Below are 19,280 nucleotides of genomic sequence, written 5' to 3' on the forward strand. Positions count from 1 at the left end.
TTATTACTGCTTAATTACACAGATAAGGCTGAATTGTTTACCTTTTGTTATCAGGAGAACATTTTAATTTTTGTGTTAGATCCTAATGTTTGCTGTTTAACAATGAAACAATGAAAGCTTTCCTGGTTTTGGCTTCCAGTATACGGTGTCTGACACTTTTAAGAACAAGTGACTGCACTGTATACATGAATATAAGGTGAATATAAGATTTCCTTCAGCTTCCAATGAAGTCAGCAGGAGGTAACAGGACTAGAATTGCTTAGAAGGTAGTACTCAAGGCTCTTGGCCAAGGCCTCCATGTAAGTGCTAGTCTACGTAAAGATGTGATAGCATCAAAACTCCAACTCTTAATATAAGACACTAAACAGCTATCCAGTAGTATCTATTTTTACCATGAAATACTTAAAATAAGAATTCTATAAAGTTAAGTATTTTTAGAGTATATAAAATATTTATCATTCAAAGAATAAACAAAACTTCCTTATATGTGGAAGTGGCTGAAATGATTTGGAAACTTCACTTTAGTTACATATTAAAAAAAAATATTCATTTTAGTATACTATTCACTTAGTACTATTCCACTAAAGAATGAACCAATTACTCTCTCTGTGAGTTTCTGAATTATCTTTGTTTTTAGTTTAAGAAGAGGTGTTTTATAGGTATTTTGTAATCTACAGAGCACCCTCCTGTATATATATCTTAATTTTCTACTTACCTGGCTACCATTTCCTTTTCCTTATTTGATGCATATCCACTGCTACTGAGTGTTTTTGTTGGAGAAGACAGGAAGTACAGGCAGTGATTTGTAAAGTACTGATCAACTAATGGTAAAAGAACCTAAGAAATACAGATACAAAAGGTATTTTTCACAGAGCACAATGGTAAGTATAGCAACAATGCTATAGTTCTTTAAGACTTGTATTTTCTCATTTCAAACAGTCATTGCAATTTCAATAGAATAAATACAAAAAAAAGTTACAAAGATTTATAGTTTTGATCTAATAGTATAAAACTCATTGTTCTCAATTTCCACAATGGTAGGTATCATCAAAATAAGAGGACCCATCCCCTCCACTATTTAACTAACTGTTCAGTATATATATAAATGGAGAGGGTCTTTATTATATCCTAAATGATTCTTCATTCAAATCTCAGTATTGACAGTATTTATCTTGTTAGGTACAAATGTGTATAATGTTGCCATGGATAGGTTAAGTAAATGATACTATTACCTCAGCAATAAACTTAGGCAAAAAAAAAAAAAAAAAAAAAAAATCAGAAATTAATTATATATCCAGCAAGCGTATTTTATTTCCATAAACTGCCTTTTAATTTCTATGTTCCTTGTCAAGTAAAAGAATATTTTCGAGCAATACCTTCTCCATTTTGAAATATCTTTTTACCAACATTTTTAGTCATTACTTACCACAGAAAAATGAGAAAAAGATATTTCCCTTACCTGTAAAGCAGTTTAATATTACTGATCTCTGTGTTACACACATTAATGTGAAAGTACATTACTAGAAACATTAAATCACTCACTTTGGCAAAGAATTTAATTTCCTGATCATGTGGAGATTTTTCAGTTTTTCCACTGGTGACGATGGCTTCTGCAATGATACAATAGAAGCAGACATAAATAAGAAAACAAAGTTGCTGAATAAAAAACAACATAGCAGTTCTTTGATATAGCCTTTGAAATTTAATTTTGAAGAAATACACGAGACAGTAAAATCAGCTGAGCTAGTTAAAGTTGAAAAAGTTTAACTGCAATTGAAAAAGAAAGTTAATAATCTCAATTTCTGGAATACAGGAAGAATAATATAGTGATCACTAGAAACTTAAACATATCAATGGAAATATTTAAGTATCAACAACTTTATTTTTTTTTGAAATAAAACTGCAACTTACCCAAATGTGCAATAAACTCTTGAGCGGAGTCAACATATTTTAAAATTTTCTTCAGAAACTTAAATGCGAACCTCTTTTCCATGGATGAAGCATCCAACTCCATGTCATTCAGACCCCTGTTTCAGAAAGCATTAAGATAATCAGCACTGATGATGACTATGAATACTACAAAGCTTTCCATTCTTTCTCATCTTCTACTTAAGGAAAATTTGCACAAACTAGAGAAAATAATTGAAAGTTGCTTTCCCCCATTTTGTTGTGATGATTTTAATATATTTAGTCAAGTATGAAATACACATTTTCAATAGCTATGTGGTATACGTCTTGACAGGAATCTCCTGATGCTTGCTTTCTCAGAGGATAATACAACGAAATTCATTACAGTATTTATAGTGAGGCCATTGTAAGTATTCTCTTTTTGAGTTTATATGAGGTAATGATTGCTAACAGATTACATGCAATTTCCTGAATACTGAAAGAAATTGGTAATTTTCTTGAACGACAAAGGCAGCATCCAAAGCACTTACAGAGGTCAAAAGAAGCTTAAAGAAACATCAAATTGTTTCTAATACATATTTGAATAAAGCCTGAGATATTCATCTCTGTATGTCATAAACACTCGAGAGGCCAGTGGAAAGTATTCCCAGTAAATAAAAGAACTTAAAGGGAGATAAATGGAGTAGGCAAAGCACACACACCGTACAGCTCATACATTTCCAATTATAAGCAATTTCCCTGTTTTCATGATTAGTTTGACATTTTTTTAAGAATATATTCTGGAAATGTTGTAATTACAAGCAGCATTTAAGAAGATGTTATATAAAATATACACACATACTTATATATGAAGAAAAATTTGGAAAGAAGATACTGCTGACACACAAAATTCACCTGGATGAAATTATTGCAAATTCTTTGCCATGCCAACAAATGCCTTTAAAAGGTTTTTAAGGGAAGCTGACATCATCCATTATAAGCCACTAAAAAGAATGTCCTAATCCTAACAACCGTGGCTACAAAAAAAAATAAAAATAAAAAATTAATATTTGAACAAGTGCATGCATGTTCCAAGAACCGTTCATTTGCACAAACTAAACCTGCTTTGTTTATACAATAGCTCCAAATCATTTACGCAGAATAAATGTTTATATGTGTTATAATTATGCAAAATGCATGAAAGCTACTTGCATTTTGATTTCAGGCTGACAACCTGCATATTTGTCAGAATTGATTTTTTCTCTACAGTAATGCAGAAATTTCTCTGTAGAGTTTTTTCTTCTAATAGCTTTACAAACGTTATTAACCGTTGAAGACACCCAAAAATAACAACAGGAGGTTTGCAAATCCTACTCAACATTTTGTATTAGTTTTTTAATCTATATTTTCACTAAAGGCACAGACTTAAAAGCAGAAATAAATGCCTGTACAGCAAAATTCCATTCATAAAGAGTTCACCTGACAATGCAAAAACTGCATTTCCCCATGCTTTCTCCCTCGTATGTTTCTCATATAATAAAATTAAAAACATGTATACCCTTTATGACACAACAACTCACAGTTCTTCCACAAAAGGCCAGAAATACAACAGGGTAAGCTACCTTCACCCACAGGTAAACCCCCATTTACTAGCCTTACTACAACCTAATTTCTGATACAATAATTCCAGTTATAGTACAACTAATACACTCTGCTGTTCTACAGGAGCAAGTTAAACAGGAATGTCTACGAAATAGCCGCCTTTTCTTACCAGGTCACAGAACTCTAAAAAAAAATATATATATATTTATATATAACTTTTATTATATATATATTATATATATAACTTCATATATATATATATATAAATAGAACTAAAAGTCCTTCTACATAGATGTGCTTCTGCAGTATAAGGCCTACAGTTTTCTCATGGTCCTTATATTGACAGCAGCTGATTGCCAATTTAAAGTTGTGAACTGTCTGCTTTCTTAATCACACTATTGTTGCATTTTGTATTTACTTACTAAATTTTTCTCCTTCACACTATTTCAGAAAAATCTTTCTGAGCATGAAATTAACAAGGACTCTGTCGTTTACAGAAGATATGTCACACAGTCACTGTGTTAATAACAACAGACTGCAGCGAGATATGGAACATTATCATGGATTGTGAAGTAAAAGCAAGAAAAATAAAAACACTCCTTACCGAGATATAAGGATATTATTCACTTGAAGGAATCTGAACAGCTCTTGTGCCTTTTCACGATCCCGTAACTTCTCCTTGGCTGTCAATGTGTCGTAAGGTACCAGTAAAGGATGACTACCTCCACCTTTGGTAAGTTGAGAGAAATGTAAGCTGTTATGTTGCAAAATTTTGTGCAAAACTTCATTTATATACAACAAATAAGGAACTATTTAATTTAGATGTCTTACACTGTCTTTCTTCAGACTGTTTCTTCCCCCTCAATTTCTCTGCTTGTTATTGTGGTTCACAGGATTTCGGGCTTACCTTTGCTTTCCAACTCCATCTTCTTCTTTTTGGCCCATATATTATGGTAGTTTTCTGCCATTACCTCTACCATTCCCTGTGTTGCCAAAAAGAACAATGATGATGCAAAAAAAAAAAAAAAAAGTGGAAATTAAAATTTCTGTAATTCTACACAAATGTAGGTTTAAGCTTATGAAAAAAAACCCACAGTTAAGTCTGCCCATATTCTCCCTCACTCCCCTTTATAACTGACTTGAACATCTAAGCCTTGAGCTTAGTGAAGTGGACAAGAAAAAGACTCAGAAATGTTTGCCAGACCAGATAAAAGAGTGACTAAAGTTAATAATTATCAATAATAATTATTAATATGTTATCCTATTTCCTAAGAAGCTTCATTCATAAAGCTGTACTCCTTAGGCTAGGTACTGAAGAATATAGAACAGAACATGAGTTTCTGCTCCTGTTATCACACGATGCATCTATAAGGGAAGATAGAATGAGAGCATGAATAGACAGAATAAGATAGAATGACAGTACTCGCTGGTGTTTAAGAGGGAACTATTCTATGGAAAGAATTGATGCCACCAGCAGGAATTAGCCATTAACGCTCCCCAGGGCTATTGCAAGGACGACAGGAAGTTAACTTGCAGAGAAAGACTGAGAAAGCTGCTCAGATCAGACGATGATACTAAACTAAAAATAGAGGTCTCTTTTTTCAAATCAAGAAATTCATGCATGATATCAAGAGTATCAACATAATCAATCATTTTTTTAAAGTGAGCACAGAAAACAGCCATGCACCAGTCACTGAACACACACCCTTTTTAATTCCTTTTCCTAGTTTCATACTAGCTTTTTCTAAGGAACTCAGGAAGCACCAGAGGTATAAACAGTAGAAAGCTCTTCCTGAAACAGGTAAATAAGATTGCATGCATCGTTCTATAACATCTTATGACAGCCATAATGACATATCTGCTAGTAGGCTCATAAAATCTGTTAAAATTCATCTCATTAATAAAAACTCTACTAATACTTTTTAGCACAACATACGCAAAACAGGAATACAAACCTGAAGCTCCCTAGAAAGTACAACATTTGAAAGATCAAGTGGTGCTGGGCTATATCCATTTCCCTGACAGGGAAAAAAAATATTTTAATTATTTTTAGATAAATTTTTTTTCAGATAATTTTTCAGATAACTATAATACTTTTGTTATTGATCCTATTAGAGTGAAAGCATTCACATTTCTAAGCTTTTATGGAGAAACTGCATCCATCTTTTGCCTTGCAGTGTGTTGAAAATACATAGAATATTTAATATAAAATACATCTGCTGATATGAAAATGAAAAGGAACCTTTACAGGTTTAGACCTGTATTGGCAACAGATGGCCACCTGCTAAAAATCACTCTTCATCCTGACAAAAGAAGCAAACCAAGAAGCATGCAAGATGCGTCTTTAAGGCATAACTGAATGGTAAGCAAACAACCTGAATGAAGCAGGTACTAGAGTGAAAGACATAACACAATAAAAGATAAAATAGTCTCTGATAGTCCTTTCAAAATTGGTCTTTTTGCAATATTTTGCACTTTTTTTATACAAACTAAGCTCAAAACTAAATTTAAAATCTTATTTTCATTAAAACAATACATATAATTGTGTCACTTATCACTAAATGAGTCAACAAGCATCTGGCTTTCTGTATATATGCAATTCCACCTTACTTGGCTAGACTGAGACATGTTACGAAGCTTTTCATTTTCACGCTGATGTATCATTGTTTCTCCTCCTTCCTTGGTCCTTTCTAAGCTCCATCCCATGGCCAACATGGTTTTCAGAGATTCTCTGGCTGGCCAACGATAGATTTCCTTTTCCTTTAAATTAAATAATGTAAAATTATTCTGTGTTTGGCAGATAAAAAAAAATATATAGAAAAACACTAAAAATATTCGACCTCTGATTATAAATTGTCACATGACACAAATCAATAAAATTTGTATATGATCTCTATAGACAGGTTACGATCATTTTTACACTAGAAAAATTTTTAAGATGGGTAGCATTTTTTTTTTTTTTTGTCATTTTCTTGCTGGCATTTACTGTTGGGATATGTGACAGTCTGTTACAAACTAAAAGTACAAAAAGGAGCTCGGGAGCAAAAATGCAGTCTGTATTTTGAAACCTATTAAGAGGTTCTTTCAGCACAAAATAACCAAAAATTGATGGTGCAACAAGTGCTATGTAAGTAGTTGGCCAAATACATTTGAACACATACACATCCTTTTTCAGTGTTCTACTTCTAACATTCACAGACACAGAAAAAAATGATCTATATAACTCTTTGCATTAACACAGCCATGAATAAAAATTTAGAGAAGAGCCTGTACTCTAATATTCCTTAATGAAGCAAAGGTGTATAAAGTTGTGGCAAAGAAAAACATGACTGTCATATTAAGACTTCTCAAATCAATCTGATAAGTACTTCAGCTTTTACCATATAATCATAGTTATTTAATATTATACTAATAAAATATTGGAAGGAAACACCAATTATGAATGTTTCAAAACTTCTCATCAGAGATAACTTGGAAGATTCTTTTTAATTTGAGATAATGCTGAAAAAAATACAACTGCTTTAATAATAATAATAAAAATCTTCAGCTCTTTTCTGAAGACGTCAAAGCCATTTACATATTTGGGGAAAAAATCTTTTGAATATCTCTTAATTTCTCTAATTTCTACTTTCCAAATACGAAAATTGTGAGACAAATGTAACTGACAGTCACCAATTCAGTTCAGTGTTCTGACCACTAGAAGTCATTTATGTCTTATCAGGAAATTTAAAGAAAAGGTGCATTTACAATAGTTTAAACGCTATATTTTTCTTTCCATTTTCAACTGAAGCATTTTCTTTGCTTATTTCAAATCATTTTTCTGAGTAGAAAAGTAAATTGCTTCAGCAGTGTTAAGACTACACTTTCATCTAAAACACAGGAGTTACTGTCAGTCTTTTTCTATTGATGAAGGCCTGAAAACCCGGTGCTATCGATGCTTTGAATACAAATTGGCCTAGACCGCCCAAGACTGCCTAATGGAAGCAAATAGTTTGGTTAAAAGCTTATGCAAGATTACCTAAGCAATCGCTTCAGTGTAGGGATCTTGCTACTCTTAACTAAAAGAAGTATAACATGCCTCTCCTTTGTGTGCCCCTTATATTTGAAATGGATTAACAAGAAAAATGACAGAAATCAAAGTAGTTTCAATTAATGCTGTTGAAATTTCCTGTATTACCTTCTCAGTTAAAGTTTTGAAAGGCCTTATTAATGGATGAGTCTTCATATTTTCGTCCAATGAAACACCGTATTTCCATCCATTATTAGTCTGAAAAAAATTAAATATACTTCAATATGGAAAAAAAATATAACATAGATGAGTAACTGCAAATCAGTCAGTTTAATTTGTCTGACTGACTTGCAAATCTATTCTAACATCCTACTCTGTGCCATTGAAATTGCTATTTAAGGAACATTCATCTGTACATACATCAGAACAAAATATGGTCCAGACAAGGATTAAATTCTGCATATAGGTTCTAGGTTTCATGCAAACACAAATATAGAACTGCTTAATAATAAATTATCTCTCCCTTCGACTTTTTTTCCTTGAATGGAACCGAGTTTTAAAATCTGTATTTGAACTGAATGAGTTATATGGATTAAGACTTACAAGGTCTATCCTTTTAAAAAAAAAAAAAAAAAAAAAAAAAAAAAAAAAAAAAAAAAAAAAAAAAAAAAAAAAAAAAAAAAAAAAAAAAACACAAAAGCTGTAACCGTATTTTCTGAAATAGTACAGGAGACTTACCTTATCAAAGGCCCATTTATCATGGGAATGCTCAGCATATTTGGTTACAATATACTCCAATTTTTCAGGAAGTACAAGGCTGTAAATAAATGAGAATATAGTCTGTAAATCATCATTTATTGAAGTCTGATCTATGAGCAGAATGGCAGTACACAAGAGCATTAATCAAAATGCATCATCTTCAGATGAAAGCAAGATATCTTGCCTCTGTAATTACATTTAGAAAAATTAACACTAAACAAAGCAGAGTTCTTATGATATTTCATAAGAAACTTGAAATATGTAAGTATGTTTTAAAAACTGAAAGCACAGGAAATAAAGCTATCTGGTAGTAGGAAGCAAGACAGTGCTTGTGAGAGGTACTAACATCAGCAAAAAGTCAGACACCAATCAACTGTCCCTACAAAGTAGGAAAAAAAAAGTGTTAACAAGGAATAATATTAAGAATATTTAAATAAATAACTATGATGAATATGACTCACTTTGCTGTGCTGACTGGTTTGGGATCAAAATTTCCTTCTGGATCCACTGAAGTCTGCTTTTCCAAAGTTGTTCTAATTCGTGTATCTAAATAATCAGGAGGCAAGGCACCAGCTATAGCACTCAGACAAGGCAAGGCCATTCGAAAGAGCTCTGGATCATACTTCTGCAGGAGAGATAGGAACTGGTTGCAAAGTCCAACAGAGAAACATGCAAAAATGTTAGTGAAAGCAAAGCAACAATGTGCAGAAAAATTAGAAGATCCAAATTAACAACAAAGCACAAGTAAATCTAAGCGTATAACAAAATTGCTGTTGTATGAAATTTAATTTTCCTGTTATTAGCTTGATAGCGTTTGCAAGACTACTCCAAGTAGCGTAAGAGTACGCTAGTGCTTGTACAAGTACATACAAAATATGTATAAACCCAATTTTGAGTCCAATCCAGTCCAAAGGTACTCTGGAAGGTATTCTCCTATCAGAAAGGTAAACTTTCCAAATACATTTTCTTATAAGAATGTTGCATCACAGTTCTTGAAGTAGGCAAAGAGCAACAACCTAACAAAAAGCAAGTTCTTTTTGAAAATAGACATGATGTTTCTGTGCTTACAACAGTAATTTATTACGCTTATGTGTCTCTTAAAACTAGTGCTATTGCATGTCCGTAGGAATCACTTTAATGAATGTAGAAAAGCAAACGTAGGAACATGCTAGCTTTTATTAGTGCATCAAGCAACCTGCCTCATTACTAGAGGAAGGTGTGAGGTTACATCAAGACAAAAACCTCACATTTGGTTAGTTTGGAGAGAATCCACCAAGATTCACCACACCATTCAATCTTCCATTAGAGTGTTATCTCACTGCAAATATTCACTCTCATACCTCCCATATTCTGTTAAAGAATTGCTGAAATAGACACTTTCTGCACTTCACACCACATATTGTCATAGTAATGCTTTTCTTCTCATTGTAGCATAAGTTACAGTCATTACCTTATGAGATAAAGAATCAAATATTCCCCAGAAAAGTTTTTCGGTTAAGTGCAATTCTTCTTCCGCTGCAATTCCGTAACTTCCCATTCCTGAAGGCAGGCAATAATACTTCCAACACTGCTCATAGTGATTTGTCAGAAGCTAGATTTACCAGAAAATAAAAACATGTGTAAAGCACCAATATTTAACATCACATACTGGTTAATGAAAATCTATCTGTCTAGCATTTATTTAAGCATTGATATGAGTATTATTATTTACTTCCATTTTGTTATTAAGAGCCAAAAACTTCATCGTCTTCTTCTCTACTTCCATTTTTGAGAAAACACTAGTGTCTGAACCTTGGATGTGTAAAATCTGAGCTATAAGCCATGGTTGCTATTGCAAGATACTCAAAAACAACAAGAATAAGTAAACTACAAAATCTCAGGTTTGTCACCATTTTTATACACATTAGTCCAAAGGATAAAAACACAGATAATGAAATAGAGCACAAACGAACAAAACTAGACATGACAAAATTTGCAAAGAAGAAGAAAACTTCTTCTTTACAGGAAGTTTTACAAATTTTAAATTATTTTAATTCTGGCAATTTTGGCCTCAATATAATTCTGAACATTGCAAAACACAGTTACAGTACACTTTTTTCTAATTAACAACGTCTGGTCATCTATGGAAAAACCTATGGAAAGAAATATCATACAAATGATCCTCAACTTACAAGTTTAAGGGCTGACGTACAAAAACTGATGTTTTTTCAGCACCAGATCAAGTACCAATTTCCTCTTTGGCATTTAAAATTCTTGCCCCATGCAAAATTGATAGATTTCCCTCAGCATCGGACAAAACCCTTACATTTTAAGTTCCCCTATAATTTTGCTGAGGCACTAAAAAAAGAAAATTCAAATTGTCCCCAAATCCCAAGAGGACTTAACAACAATGTTTATGCTCTAGCATCAATGCCAGGCTTTAGAGGTCTACAGTATTTCCACCATTCCACCAGGATTTCTGCCATAAAACAACCAGCCTGTTGAACTAAGATCTGACCCGTATATCCCAACAAGAACATTGCTCAGAAGACAAATTTGACAGGTAAATTCTAAAAGACTGTATTTTCTCACAATTATCATTGCAGAACAGAAAATGGATGTGACTTCAATTCGAGATTGCTCCAAATTTTCCCCTTAAATACATTTTCCTCCTGGATAATAGACAGTGAGTTTTCTTCCCTGCATCAGATTCCATGAATCATTTCTTTTAAAAGTTATATACTTGGTAGGACTATGCATTTTACCAAGAGTTATTATAAATCCTATAGCAGAAGGATAAAAATCAAGATAATGGTAACATTTAACTTGCTTATTTCAGTACTACTACTGCTGAAGCAGTAAAAAAGCTAGCAGTTAGCAAAAACATACAAGGAACTTAAAAAAAAAAAATACTGTTATTATAAAGCAACATATCACAATGCCTTTAATCATTATATTCAACTTTAAAACCTATAAAATGCAAAACTAGTTCAAATTTAGAAGTAATTTCACATTGTTTTACCATGTCCTGTTCTGTTTTTAAAAACATGACAATGATAGATTATTGTGGACAAAATTCTATGCTGAATATGCATATATAAAGTATAGCAGTTACCTTGAGAGGCATTTTACAGTATTCATTAAGTAGAGGTACATCAAAAACTAGCCTTCTCAACAGCTGTTGTAGCATAGAAGGACGTAAGTGGCTGTAAAAAAAAAATAAAATTTAAAGACACTAGTAAAATTCATACATATCAGTGACATTGTTAAATAAATTGAAATCAAGTTCCTACTGAAATTCAAATCGAACACACAGAATTTGGGAAAACACTATTATGTGCACAGAAAAAAAACAAGCTGTAGACAAAATAACCTCAGGCACATAAAATCAACTGGAAAAGAAATTGTTTACAGTTTTAGGATTCTTGGAGGTGGGCTTTAGTTTAGCCTTTTAAGTCCATGGTTCTTCAAATTACAGTCAAAAAGATAGACAACTCAATCCCAGAAAAATCAATTCCTTTAATCCTCAAACACATACAGTCAGAATTAAAAATAAATAATCAGTAATTAACAAGGTTTTATTAAAGTAATCAGAATTTATGCTGTACCATACAAAAGTTCTTACCTATATAGCAGCTTGCCTAATACAGCATTTGCAAGGAAAAGATAAAAAAGGCTAAACTCTTCCCTTAAGGGAAAATAACACTTGCCATAGACTCTGCTTATTTATTGCATATAAGAATAAAATATTTCTATTCTACATGACAGACAAAAAAATGACTAAAATATATATGCTTATTTCCATTTACTGGACAAAAGAAATGAATTTGCACACTTACTGGCAAATAGCAAGCAGGCATTCTTCAATAGTGTCTCTTTGTGCTTTCGTAAGGGACCGTCCTTTGGATAACCTATATATTGTGTGAAGCATGGAGTCAATGAGAGAGGCGTGATGCTCCGTTCCGGAAAAGAGGGGAGCACATCTTTTGAGTAATGGAAACACAGCCGAGCAAATATATCTATTTAGTGCAAGAGCTGCCTCTGTAGTACTTAGAGAAACCTGTATGAAGTAGTAAGAGCTGTTAGAACCATGTGGAACAAAGGTTATCAAGAACAGAACCAGTGAAATCTAATAATGACATATTCCTGACATCACTTTAGTGGATGGGAACATAGTATCTTCAGCACCTATAGGAGGACAACAACTAAATTTTTAGAACATGAGAAAACCCACATCATCCAGTTAGCTCACCATAAAGGAAGAAAAAGCAATAAAGAAGAGGCAGCTTGTTCTTTAAATATGTTAGCAAAATCACAAAGCATCAAGCATCAATTTTCAACTAATTTCTTCATACTCACACATTACATGAATTTTAGTGTAATTCTTGGAAGCACATATGAAATAAGAAGCAACTATTACAGTAAACATACTTTATACTTATTGAATAATTAATATATGCCTGTATTACAAGTCTTAAAATTATTGCTGCTTTATAAAGTATCAATATGATCAAACTTAAGCACTTAAATCAATAAAAATATAATTTCACTCCTACTGTTTGTGTACATAGCTAAGACATTTTCCTTTAATGATGTTTTGACTTGAAGTTCTAGTTTTCACTCTTATGGAGCCCCTGTATCCAATCCCTGCACCCAATCCCCGTAGCAAAATACTCACTGTATCCAGAGAGGCAGAGGCTCTCAAATCTGGTAAAAATCCAACCTCCAGTAAGTGAAGGAGAAAGCTTTGGTCCTTAATACCATAGACACGGTCCAAGAAGAGCACCATGGGTGCTTTATGATCAGGACAGAAATTTGCAGACATGTCTGGTTCATTCACTGTGCCATCTACATAAACATATGCAGCAAATTTTAGTAGTAGATAACTGACATAAGAAACACTAGGACAATGAAAGACTCTCTAATTAGGGTTAGAGTGGAATAGTTTTCCTAGTTCCTGGAGAAAAGACAACAGGTTTGAAAAATACCTGCTCCAGATCAGCACAGTGCCAAAGAGGATGTAGCTAGTTTTCAGTTCAGGTCAGGACAGTAATAAGGAGTATAGTTATAAGAAATAGGAAAGGCAAATAAAACCAATTAAAATGCCATGAGCATTTGCAATCAAGCAAGGACATACAGCAATCTATACTCAGTCATCAGTGACCTGAGGGACGTGAACAATGAAGCATCAGACTGCATATATCACTAAGGTCTTCTATATGGTTAAATGATTAACAAAAATGAGTCAGTGAGCAAAGCGGTGACAGCTGAGCTTCAGGGCAGACAAATTTAAAATAACGCATGGCTACACGCTTATGCTGAGCTTCTTACTGACATTACAATGCAGGAAAGATTCGAAAGCAATCACTGAAATTCTGTGAAACAGACGCTCAGTGAGTACCAGCAACCAAACAAGCCAACAAGATACTGGGCATCATCAGGGAGGGCATGTAGAGCAGGACATAGGACATCGCTTTGTTGCTGTATAAAAAACTCACACACAAAACAACTGATTGCATGCCCACATATTCAACAGAGTCTGCACAGCTATGTTCCACATCCCAGGATGACAGAGTAGACTCAGAAAAGCTACACAGATGGGCAAACAGAATGACTAAGGGAGCAGTAACCTTACTAAAAAGGGATGAAAAAAGCTGAAAGTATTCAATATGGGAAAATGAGGACTGCAAAGCAATATAATTGAGATTTAGAAAGTCATTAAAGTTAGCTGATAAGGTGAACAAAGAACTGCCATTCACCAATTCCCACAACACTACAATTCGAGAGTGCTCATTAAAATTAGTAGGAGATCAGCTTAAAAGAGATAGCACTTTTATATATAGCAAATAGTGAAGTTCTGGAATTCAATGCCACAGGAATGGCTACAGAAAATACCACAAAGGAATGGGATACATTCTTGGACACCAGGTCCAAAACCATACAGTAATAGGCAGGGAGGCACCCTCTAACATTTCTAAACAAGTGACTGTGGATGTCACAAAAGGATAGAAACCAGGCTTACATGTTCTCAAATCGCCACTCTGGTAGGCAGATTACTGGCACAGATAGGCCTTCAGCCTGAGGCAGGAAGGTCTTTCCTATGTTCTTAGATTCTTTGCAGTTTTCTGCTAGAATTGGTCTAGTTAAAATCTGAAGAATGGTTTTCTACTCATATCCAACTCTGATAAAACTACAGTTCCCATTATGCTTCTGAAAGCTTGTGTTTCAAAAGTTTTTCAATAAAAAGACCAATTGGTCTAATAAAAATATCCAAGTTACCTTTGTTGACTGTTGAGAGCTTTAGTGGTATACTTATAATCCCAACCAGGTCTTCAGTAGGCACTAGAGATCGAAGGATTGACCTGATTCGAATAGCTTCACCTTTTCCACTTTGAATAAGCTGTTAGAAAAAGTTCATTAATTAAGATATTTAGTATTGTGTGACAAAAAAAAACTCTCAAAATATTGCTATTAAAATATTTTTTGCATCTTTGTAACAGTGCGCTGCTTGGAAAAAACACACACTAATTCATTTTTCATAGTACTCTAATGAAACAGTTGATTTTCAGTTAATCCTAATTTTGGGATTATTTATATTTTGAAATATCAGTACTTCCAAGATATCATAAATTCTCATAAATTTACAGATAATAAAACTAATAACTTTGGTAGTAACATGTATGGGAGCTACAAAATACATAAATGCTGCATTTTCCACTGGACAGACACTACCACAGAATTTAAAATACCAACAAGCGAATATTACTAAGTAAGTCTTGCAGGTGACATATGTACTACAGTCAAAATAGTTAATTTTTATCCTTTTTCATGTATTCATGTGATATTAACACCACACTCAAAAGATAGACAAGAAAGATAAGCTCTCCATCACCTTTTTAAGAAGATTATTTTGACAACTCTCCACAAAATAGTAAAGAAAACAATTTTAAAATCAATCATTGGCATGGAAAATTTGCAACACTAGTAGTTAATTTTTACTTCGATCCCACAATCACATAGAAGTTTCCCAAATTTGACATAAATTACGAAGCACACAAGAAGGCAGAAGTCAGTGATTCTTTATAACTCGCAGGGAATGCATTTATCTAGATTGAGTGAGAAAGACAACACAACTCACATTTGGACGGGAAGATGACCTTGAACAAAGAACAGTTTAGTCAGACATAGGCAGTTTTGTTTACAAAGCATCTCTCACATTTCCAAGCAAGTTGCAGAATGAACTTACATGCATTTCTGGTGCACAGCGTCCAAGTAAATCTATGAGAGCTGCATAAAATGACATGATTGCATTGCCCATGTGCACTATTTCCTCCTCTTCCTCTTCATCATCACTAAAAAGTAACCAAAAACAGTGAGGTTTTTTGCTGATATACATCCATAGCTCCTCTCTGGTGCTATGTCCATGTTCCAGAGACTGTAAATCAGACGCATTAATTTTCCCTGGATACAGATCACAGCCTTTCTATACCTGCAGTAAATGCACAATTAAGCAGTAGTAATTGGCTCTTCATGCCAGACTTCAAGTGAAAGAGCTTTCTCCTCTATCATTGTATGTGTCTCAAGATTCATTCCATAACTGTTGTTATCTTTGCTTTATCCAACAGGCTTCCTCTCATCAGTAACTCTTACTCCACTTCTTTTATCTCACTGATGTCAAATTAATTCTATACCACTGTTCATGGGCAGGACTCTCCAAAACTCCAGGTTTGTACAGAGCCTTAAACAACAGCTTCTATTATGCACAGACTTCAGGAATGATTAGATACACAAGCCATCAACAATTAATTACCAAACAAGCACTCACATTTACTTACCCTTCTCTTTTATAACCCTGAGAGGGAAGGTCACGAGTAGGATTTTCTGAGATCCTAATTGCTTCTTGCATAGCTGCCAGCAGACCACTTCCACCTTCACCCCTCAGCTCTGGTCCAAAACATTCTGGGCGTCGGATAAGGAGCTTGACAACAACACTTGCATTTTCCTCAACACTTTCACCTGAAAAAAAAAAATTAAAGGAAATCTTAGCATTATATATCTAACTTTCACATTTTCTGCTTCTCAACTTGGGAGAAGACTGCATTTTCCCCTAAATTTTGCAAAATACAAAATAAATCTTCATTCTTCTGAATAAAAAATATATTGGAGTAGCAGCAATGGATGTGTTTTTCCTAAAAACATATCTACATGTAAAAATAGACAGCGTAGACTTATTGTGCCAAAGCTTTATTAAAATTAACCAAAAGAAAAAAAAAACCACTTTAGAAGCTTAATTTGCCTCTTATGAGGCTTTAGTGGTTATTCTCTACCAAACTTAAAATAATATGTAATGGCTCCTGCATAAAAGTGACAAGAATGCAGAAACATACCACAATGACAAGCGAGAACAGCACTAGAAGAAATTAATTTTCCATTCTCATACAATCTGTGTGACAGGCCATAGTTTTTGGTGGGTTATTGTTAGAAACTGGCAGATTTCAAATATGCTCATTTCTGGCTTTAGGAAATACATTGTGAGCACCAAACCCGGCACAAAGATAGTCATCTTACTAAATTTCATGATGCCATCTGCACACTGCATATAATTTACTTCAATTTCTGGTGTAGATGCTAATAATTCCAAGAACCAAGAAGCCGACCATTTCAGAGGGGTGAAAGTCTTTGGATTTTCCATGGACCAGCCAAAACAACACTGTTTGACACTATGACCTTAGTGCTTTATCACTGGAAGAGTGATCTCTCTAAGAGTTTCATTTTCTTAATAAGATTAAAGAATTATAACTCTAATTTTAAATTAAATATACTAGGGTAAGATGTCCTGGTTCTAACGCATGTTTAAACATAGATAAAATTTTTGAGTTGTTATTTGAAGCCTGAAATAGAATACTTTATCTTTTTATATACAAAAATCATAATACAATAATCTTTACAGGTCATGGCTCGCCTGAAACACCCTTATTAATAGCAGCTTGGTATGGAAAACTGTATGTCTATTAAATAGATGAAAAGAATGCCTACAAATATTATATAAAAGATAAATATTAGAGCAAGTTAGAAAAAAATAGGAAAAGAAACAGATCTCAGTCACTGTGTATGAGATGTCAGTGGCTTTATCATTTCTCATTAGCACCAGTACTTTATTTGTGATCTACAACACTTAACTGATAAAAAAAAAAAAAAATCCAAGTAGCAGTTTAATTTGAACTGAATTTCCTATGTTTAGCAGCCACCGGAAGAAGTGGGCTTAGAAACTCTGGCCTATGTGAGAGCAGCCGTATCCTCTAGTGCTACAAGGAAATCAGAATCAATGGAAGGACATGGTGTATCACCATATAACAGTCAGTGGGATGCAAGATCCAAATTAGGAAGAGTCTATAAAGAGTAATATAGCATCATGGTTTGAGCTAAAATAACTTAAGTCATTATATTCTATACTACAGTTACAAGTAGAATTCCTAATTTCATTTGCTGTCTTAACAAGCTACTCCTGTAATTTACTCTTAAAAATAAAATATATATACACATATATATTTAAAAACTAATAATCTATACTCAGAAAATTAATTTTAACAGTACCTACTAATAATCCTGCACTTGTAATAAGAATAGTAAATACTAACCTCTCTTTGCATTGTTTTGGATAGAAAAGTCATTTTCAAGTAACTTAAAAATGTGGATGACAAGAAATGAAACTTACTGTTAACAAAAACTGCGAATCTTAAGAATGACAGGTAACGTTCACCCTCTATTGGATTCCATCCAATGTCTGGATAGCCCTTAGCTAGCAACACTGGACAGCTCTGCAGGCCACAACCCGCCAAGTAGGTAACAACCTGCAACATACAAGCAATCATAGAATTAAACATTTGTTTTGTGCATTAGTATGTGAATTATATTTTTTAAAATACTACAAATGCAGGAAGCAAAATTAACATCAAGATATTTTAATAAATAAAATAACAAGGTTTTTATATACCAGTTTCATCTAAGAAACTATCAATACAGTTCAATATTGTAGCCATCTTATTTTCTAGTTCTTGTTCTGTACGATAACGAAAAAGCTAAGCACTTTATTTCTACAGTTACCTATGATGACACAAAGTGAAAAAAAATTGGAATATGAAAAGCAGAATAAAACTATCTATTCAGATATTTTTTTACAGTGCATAAACAGAGTTCAAAAATACAGTAAGTGCCACAAATGCCTTAACTTCATACAAAGCCAAATTCATGCCGCATCCGAACTTTTAGCTATTGTTATTCCAATTAAACTTTCACGATGAATTATGAAAGCCACAAGTAAGAATTATGGAAACACCATAAATTACATTAATAGTTTTAATAACTACCCAAAATATTAAAATTATTGGGAAAAGAAACTAAAATGAAGCTTGAGGTGTACAGAGGTGTAAATCATTCAGAACATAAGATTAGCAGTACCAGTGAATAGTTTAAAAAGTTCTGAAAACCAGAAAGACTCAAGTTGTTGGTGATATGTAAATTCCTAACACATCATTCCGAAGAGTAGGCACAAACAGGACAAATCTTTGAGAAAATATGATGAATTATAATAAGCTGAGAATTTCTGAAATGCTTATTAATTGCTCATGCAAATTCCCATGTAGCCGAATGTTTTTGCTTGTAGCACAAATACTGTATTCAAATACTGTATTCAAACAAGCAGGCCAGAGCATCTCCCTACCTTCTCGAGGTCTGGCTCCTCCAGCGCTAGCGCAAGCTCGTTGTTGTCCATTACAGAGGCTGCCGCAACATCTAGTGGTGTCGAACCTCTCATCGAAGGAAATGCTGCAAGAAGATCCTTACAGTTAATTCCAGGTAGTTTGCAGTAATCAAGGTCATGCGGCAGAGGGCAGCAGCCACACTGGAATCTAGGTCATACTCCTATTAATAGGGGGGTTTAATGGATATTTCTCAGTCAAGAACATGCTTAATAGTGATGAAATCAATAGATTCATTTTTGGCTTGCTACTGTATTAATAAACAAATACACTCTTTTTAAATGCAG

The 19,280-nt window shown here is 33.5% G+C and overlaps 1 protein-coding gene across 1 annotated transcript in view; it reads right to left on the reverse strand.

Annotated features, from left to right (window-relative positions):
- The window catches only part of RYR3 (ryanodine receptor 3), a 175,244-nt gene that overhangs the window by 52,319 nt on the left and 103,645 nt on the right, over positions 1–19,280 (reverse strand). Inside the window, exons 42-60 of the mRNA XM_026051764.1 lie at positions 18,957–19,060; positions 17,952–18,087; positions 16,072–16,252; positions 15,483–15,588; positions 14,516–14,636; positions 12,915–13,084; positions 12,076–12,296; positions 11,352–11,442; positions 9,708–9,848; positions 8,719–8,882; positions 8,237–8,315; positions 7,667–7,756; positions 6,100–6,249; positions 5,445–5,507; positions 4,397–4,472; positions 4,094–4,217; positions 1,912–2,027; positions 1,543–1,610; positions 716–837 (exon numbers count right to left, since the gene is read on the reverse strand). Coding sequence (XP_025907549.1) covers positions 716–837; positions 1,543–1,610; positions 1,912–2,027; positions 4,094–4,217; positions 4,397–4,472; positions 5,445–5,507; positions 6,100–6,249; positions 7,667–7,756; positions 8,237–8,315; positions 8,719–8,882; positions 9,708–9,848; positions 11,352–11,442; positions 12,076–12,296; positions 12,915–13,084; positions 14,516–14,636; positions 15,483–15,588; positions 16,072–16,252; positions 17,952–18,087; positions 18,957–19,060 — 2,323 coding nt within the window. The remainder of the gene's footprint in view (positions 1–715; positions 838–1,542; positions 1,611–1,911; positions 2,028–4,093; positions 4,218–4,396; positions 4,473–5,444; positions 5,508–6,099; positions 6,250–7,666; positions 7,757–8,236; positions 8,316–8,718; positions 8,883–9,707; positions 9,849–11,351; positions 11,443–12,075; positions 12,297–12,914; positions 13,085–14,515; positions 14,637–15,482; positions 15,589–16,071; positions 16,253–17,951; positions 18,088–18,956; positions 19,061–19,280) is intronic.

Source organism: Nothoprocta perdicaria, unplaced genomic scaffold, assembly GCF_003342845.1.
Source record: "Nothoprocta perdicaria isolate Ctin4 unplaced genomic scaffold, notPer1 scaffold_8, whole genome shotgun sequence".
Lineage (NCBI taxonomy): Eukaryota > Metazoa > Chordata > Aves > Tinamiformes > Tinamidae > Nothoprocta > Nothoprocta perdicaria.